The sequence below is a fragment of the Mercenaria mercenaria genome, unplaced genomic scaffold (genome assembly GCF_021730395.1).
Source record: "Mercenaria mercenaria strain notata unplaced genomic scaffold, MADL_Memer_1 contig_1714, whole genome shotgun sequence".
In the NCBI taxonomy this organism is placed as follows: Eukaryota; Metazoa; Mollusca; class Bivalvia; order Venerida; family Veneridae; genus Mercenaria; species Mercenaria mercenaria.
The window spans coordinates 7,574-14,329 of record NW_026459715.1 but is presented as its reverse complement, the minus strand read 5'-3'; the positions used below and the strand labels follow the sequence as shown (position 1 = coordinate 14,329).

General features: G+C 31.2%; 1 protein-coding gene across 1 annotated transcript; it reads left to right on the top strand.

Moving 5' to 3' along the window:
• Positions 1–2,369: 2,369 nt before the first annotated feature.
• Positions 2,370–5,454, top strand: LOC128551800 (uncharacterized). The gene is made up of 3 exons (XM_053532716.1): positions 2,370–2,562; positions 3,423–3,507; positions 3,866–5,454. The coding sequence occupies exons 1-3, from the start codon at positions 2,376–2,378 to the stop codon at positions 4,545–4,547; spliced, it is 954 nt and encodes a 317-aa protein (XP_053388691.1). The 5' UTR covers positions 2,370–2,375; the 3' UTR covers positions 4,548–5,454.
• Positions 5,455–6,756: the final 1,302 nt, after the last annotated feature.

The following is a 6,756-nucleotide window of genomic DNA, read 5'->3' as shown; positions in this document are numbered from 1 at the left end:
TGGATAACAAAGAAAAATGCTACTTGTTTGTGTACGTGCATATGTCGGCCGCTTTTATATATACCAATAAGCTTCTTCAGTGCAAAAATCATATAACAACAGTTTTCAGTCAGTCATAGGCGAACATTTTGTTTAAAACCAGTTTAGCAGTTGAAACCCTTTATATTTCCCAGTAGCAAGCAATATCAAACTTTTTACAGCTCTGAAAATAGTTTTCTTTTTCTCTTTTTATTTGAAAACTAGAGGCTTTCATCAAGTTAAATAAAAACGTTCATGATGTGCGAAGAAATGAAATGCGATTGTTGAGAATATACAATGCTGTAGAAGAAATAGATTTTATATCAGTATTTGAATCCGGATCTTTTCCGTTTAACTGCCTATATTTGCACTCGGGACTGTGCAAACCTATTAACGTTCTAAAACTTTGAAATTGGTTGTGCAATCAGTTAGAAATTAACACCATTTCTTGCCAGTGCCAGGAGATTTTGGCCTTAATATACATTTTCATATATGACAGCTTCTGGTTTTAGTTTACCCAGTTATGTACTGAATCAAATGAATTTGAAATCATATATAATTACCCCCATTCAAGTTACAGAAAAAGAGCCAACGTTACCAACATCTGAATCAGTCCTATGTGGTGCATACACGTCGAATATTGGACAATATTTCACAAACTGTGAAACAAAACGCGCTTCCTTATGCCAATGTAAGTAAATTAAATAAAAATTGAATCAATGAAATCTTTAGTGTTATTTCAGATCACTAGCTGGATAAACAGTTGTAAAGATCATGTTATAAAACGAGACATTTTCTTCAAGAGTTTGTTACAAAGATTCATACAAAAGAGATGAAGATTATTCAATTTATTTCCGAATACTTGTACATGAAGGATTTTTTCAAAAGCGCCTAAAGCCTTACCATTTCTACAAAATTTAGCAAATACCATTCAAAATGTTGTTGTTTATTAACCTAAATTGAAAACATGTAAACTGAAAAGTTGCTTTTAGCGAGCAAATAGATTTTCAGTAGTTTAGAGAACTTTCTCTTAAAATAGACTGTTCAAAATTTCATTAGCAAATGTTTAAACAAAAAACATTGTTACAGTATCATTATGGACATTTTTACTGTTTTGTCTATAAGACTTATATTTGGCTGCAGTTTATGTCATTCAAATGTAGTTTCTTTGTACATAATTATATTAAATATACTTTACACTTTCATAAACTTTACGTCTTATTCAATAACTAATATTTGTTTCTTTATCATATATAATAGTTTTAAGCCATGTGTGTTTTACTTCAGGTTCAGACAATAGGGTAGACTCACTGCATAAGAGCTGCTTCATTAGTGAGTACAACTTGTTTTCAAAACAAAAGGACTTTTGTTATTAGTGAGGAAATTCAAGCCGTATCTTAAAAGAATATTCAGTTTATGCATGTAGTCATCATTGTATATACTCCTATGAGATCGTACCTTCACAATTACACGAGCTATTTATTGAACATTTAACTTGCAATTTCCTTTGTGAAAATTGTTCCTTTGTTAATATAGAGGTACATTACCCCGTGAGTCTAGTCAGTTTTTGTTGTATTGCTTTACTACTTGGGTTTGAAAGTAAAAACGATATTTGAGACATTAAATAACAATATTTCAACATAAAAACATTTTTGTCAGTTTTTATAAGGCTATCAAACATATTTCTGATAAATAACTTTATCAGTTGCACGAAGGATTTCTCTGCGTAAGGAGTGAAGTATATTTCTATTGTTTTGCGGAAGTTGTTAGCCGTTAATCCTAAAGGTAGTTTCGCATTAAGAATGGTATATTATCTACTGTTCGTTGGATTAATTTTGGTCTAAAGTTAAGAATTACAAAGTTTAATGATGATATAACGTGTGTTACCAAATGATATAAAAACAAACAGTATACGAATCTTATTCCGTCATCCACATAAATCTGAATTCCTCTTCATCTTTTAACTTTATGCCACTATATATCTGAACAATGAAAGAACTTCTAAGGTGCCTGTGTTTTTTATATGATTTAACTGCCAGCATTCGTATTTTCATCCTTGTTTATGCACATTTGAAAGGAAAGTGACATAAAATTTCAAACGATTATATTATTTTAGGCAGTGTGTCTATATACGGATACAACTATCATCTTACAGGCAGTTTTTAAAACAATATGCAGTTAAGAGCAGTAGCTTGTCAATACCTAGAAAATAGGAAAAGGTGTTGTAAAGAATCTATTTTACTGTGCCGAACGCAGATTTAAAAGAAAAAGATGTTTTGTTTCCTTTAGGACAGACAACATTGACAAATAGGTCACTTACCACTTCTGCTATTAGAACAACTAAAATCGTTAGTACCATGATAAAACAAACAGAGAAAGCCATGGAAACAATTGTAAGAACAGATACACATTCTATCACAAGCACAGAGAACAACCTGCAAAGTACTAGAAACCAGCTTATGGCGGAGTCAACAACAAGTCTAAACGAGTCAAAAGTACAGGAAAACGAATTTGAAAAACAGAGAAAAGAAGAAAATTTATCAGGTTTGGACGGAAATATTTTAGAAATTTGTATTACCACGAATTTTAAGTTTTACGCGGGATTCGTTCAAAATGTTGAAAAGATAAGATATTAGTCTAATATTGGGATATGTGCATATCTAAATGTCTAACTTTTTTATTGGGCTGAAAATGAAACGTTCCGAGTCCACTTCCCCATCCCCATTATTGGGGATGGGATTGTTAGGGTTGCGGATGGAGGTTGGGAGTGCCACCTGACTACACATGTTTCTCAAGGAAAATCGCCGTTTTTCTGTAAATCATGCTGAAGTTGCTGTGAAAATATTTTAAATCTCTAGATTATATAAGTACCTGAAGTATTAATATCTGCACTTAGTATTTAGTGAATTAAGTTTACAAAATGTCATAAATAAATTGATATTCGTACTAGGGCTTGTAAAAATAGCAAAAATCTCAATGTAACTTAATATAGATTTTAAACTTTAATACTTTTCTTGATAAAATAATTTACTAAAAAGTCTATGCATTTGTAATTTACATAGTAATATGTTTTCACATGAATGTCAACTTAATCATGACAGAATAAAGGCGACTTTCCTGACACTGAGGGGACAAGGAGGCTCCACAAATCAAATGCGGACTCTGAACGGTTTTAGTTTTACTCCAAATGAGATATAAGAAAATATGTGAATGTATACACCGGGTAAAGAACGTAAAACTTTTATATATTAAGATATGATTAAAGATTAGACACACAGTTTGATACGTTTGACTATTTGTGGTGGTCTTGCGGTTGTTTTGCCTATATTCAAATAACACAATTATACGTATTAAATATATAATAATTTTCTTTGATATTGACTTTTTTATCAATCTCATTTCAGATTTAAGTGTTGAAGTAGGTTTGCCAGTCGGAGTTTGCATGGCTTTGATATTTGGAATTATACTAAGCATTTACCTTGCAAGAAGGTAAAATTAAATACTACATATTGAACTACAATGAAAGATATATTGACTGCAGAGAAAACTAGTCAAATATGATAAATTTTACTATTTTTCTTGTAATTATTTAGTGTTCATTCCAGTTTAATTTATATATCTAGGAAGTAGGTACATCGTAATCAAATTTAATTCACACTCGTTTTCAATTTGCTACAGTTTTTTTTCCGTACACGATACTTTATTCTTAGAAAACTAAGTTTCTTTAATTAATATCCATGTACGTATGTAAATGATAAAACAACAACAACAATTGAAGATATTTTGCATGACATCTGTGCTGTTATTTGTTTTGGAGTTTGGAGTTATGTTGAATCTAATATTTTAGATATAAATGCCTGAAGAGAAAGACTGATTGCAATCAAAACAACAGCAGAGAAGCACAACATCCGAGAAGTAGTAAATATTCTTTTGGAACAGCTCATGCTCATTTCAACGCTTCATATGAAGCAAGTGAAGAAATAGCAATTAAGAAAATAAGCAATGACGACAAGAAAAATGTGTCAGAGAATTCGAACAGAAACAAACAACATCATTCAGACTCAAACTCTGAATATGCTGTTGTTCATAAAACCATAGGTGGAAAAACATTTAACTCAGACAAAAATAAGCAAAATTTGTACTGTTATAGCTATGGATATAAAGATAATTGTGCAAGTTCAAACGAAGTTCAGACGGCTGAATACAGTTTTGCAAAGGAAACGTGTACAGATGAGGTTTACGATGTAGAACGATGCCACACAGAGTCTGACGATTACGATGTCACGGGGAATATTCTAAGCTGTACTTCCAACATATCTAGCAATATCTATAACCAGTTACAAAGCAATGAATATGATTCAACAGCCAGTGTAAGCGGAAATGACTGTAACCATATGTATGACATTACACAAAATCAAAGAACAGAATCTGTCTATGATTCTACTAATGAAGTACATAATTCAACGCAGTGTGATAACGTATATAATCAGTTATCTCAGGCGACCGCAACAAGTAATCAAAATAATTAGTTCAAGTGAAGAACAGGCTTAAAGGTCCATTACTAAGGGAAAGTGAGTTGGCAATTTTTTTCATAGCCAGTGCATAGACTTCTGCAAGACACTAAATAATGAAGATTGGCAGGTCAAAATTTAAAGAAGGTCTTTGGAACTCAAAGAAATGTATGTGTATTATGTTGAAATTTCAATGAATCGACAGAATGACCCCCCAGGTCTTTTTAACTTTCTTCATACTTCATAGAAAAATAATTGTACATATACTGCGATTTATTTCGAATTTCTACATACCAACTTTCATTTTCCAATAAAATGAAATAGTTTCTGTGCTTTTTAAAAGAAATTAAAATGTTCAATTTCCTTAGTATTGGACCTTTAACTAAATGATCACAATTGCGCAAAGTTAAGTGCAAATACACTGTGATTTGACAGCAGTTTCTTGTCTCAACAAAATAATACTAACGAGGGGAAACATACTGATTGCATTTTTGCATCAATAACATTCTATTGTCACATTAGGCTAGATCGTAATTATGTCTTGTTATCTAATGGCAGTGTTCTTCCATTTCTAGGTTATAATTCTTTCATATTCGTGTAAATAAATACTGTTGACGAAATGAGTTATAATAATTAGTCTTTATAAAGCATATTGTATAACAACGGTTGAACTGACTATGGAACGTAAAGACAAAATAAGTCTTACTTACCTTTTGTTATAAACGTGTTTAAAGATAAGGACGGATAGCGTATAGAACATGAACAATAAAAAGTAATTGCTTTTAGAAATACAGTAGGTTTCTTGTCATAATAAAAAAAGAAACAATGTGCGAAAATGAGCATATAAACGTTTTAAATAAAATATATATGATTGTGAAAAAATAAAGCTGTATTTTAAATGTATTTCATCGATTTTTTTCTTTATGACCTTTATATTTGACAGATATTTTTCGATACATACAAAGTGTATACCTATCACAATGTCCAGTGTCATTTAAAGATATCCAAAGCCTATTTTTCATTAAAATATGTTTTTAGATATTTACTTAAAATGCAGATAGTCCTCACCAAACATTCTGAACTTTGTTACATTTTACTTTCTTTAGCTATACCAGTGTAAAGTGTGTATTTTTACACCGAATGCATTGTACTTTTAATACATTGATCTACATGTAGCAACTGTTCATTCTGTCAAATGTTAACTTTGGATATAGTATACCTTTATTTTCAAATAAAAAGATCCAAATGAAAACTCATACATTGATGATTTAATAGATAAACAAATGTGTGTCACACAAATTAAAGCATTAAAAAGATATGAACAGTTATAAAGGTGGTGAATTTTTTTCCCTTACAATATTGTTATGGTCACTTACGCATAGCTTGTAAATTTAAAATCAATCTCTGACAGCTTCTTCAGGGAGTCGACTCTTAAGCTCAGTGATTAATGCATTGGTCTTCCACCCGTACGATCCGGGTTCGTATCCCACCTTTAATTTCTTTGTTAATATTTCTTTATGAAACAAGCTATTCTATGAGCAATTCCGACAGTTCCGGATTCAAGATCAGGCAAAAACCGAATGTCTTCTGTCTAACAGTGTTGTAAAATCACATTAAATAGTGGTAGGACTGGATCTAAATTTACCACCTGTAAAACCATACGAGGTCAGCGTTGAATTCAAACCGTCTGGAAAATTGGTTTACCAAATCTTACAATTATAATATTATGTTTGAACAGATAATCCGAGTTTTAAATAAAACTGCTGAATAAGTGTTGGCTCTGGATCAGGAGTATCTTGACTCAATGGCACTTCAATGTGTTTTTGATTCTGAAGAGAAATGGTGTAGAATATCAACTCTTATTGATAGATTTCTTGTATCGAACGCAGAAGGGTATCGAAGGTTTTTTTCTTTCATTCTATTTTTGATGTACCTCTAATTGATTAATCGTATTTCGTTTATGTCGAGCAAGTGCATATACACTGAATTCGTGAAACTATTTCATTGACATTCAGATAGCTTCACGCAATTGTTTTTGTGTGTGAATGTTTGACTCTTTACTTTGATTTCAAAGATAAGTGATAATTGTGATCAACCAATTAGTATTTAGTTATACTTTAACTGACCAATGGTACTATCACATCTGATAAGAGTATTTTTGAAAATACAACAGGCAAATGAAATAAAAAGTAAGAATACATATGAATATTTACATTTGCCCTATTCT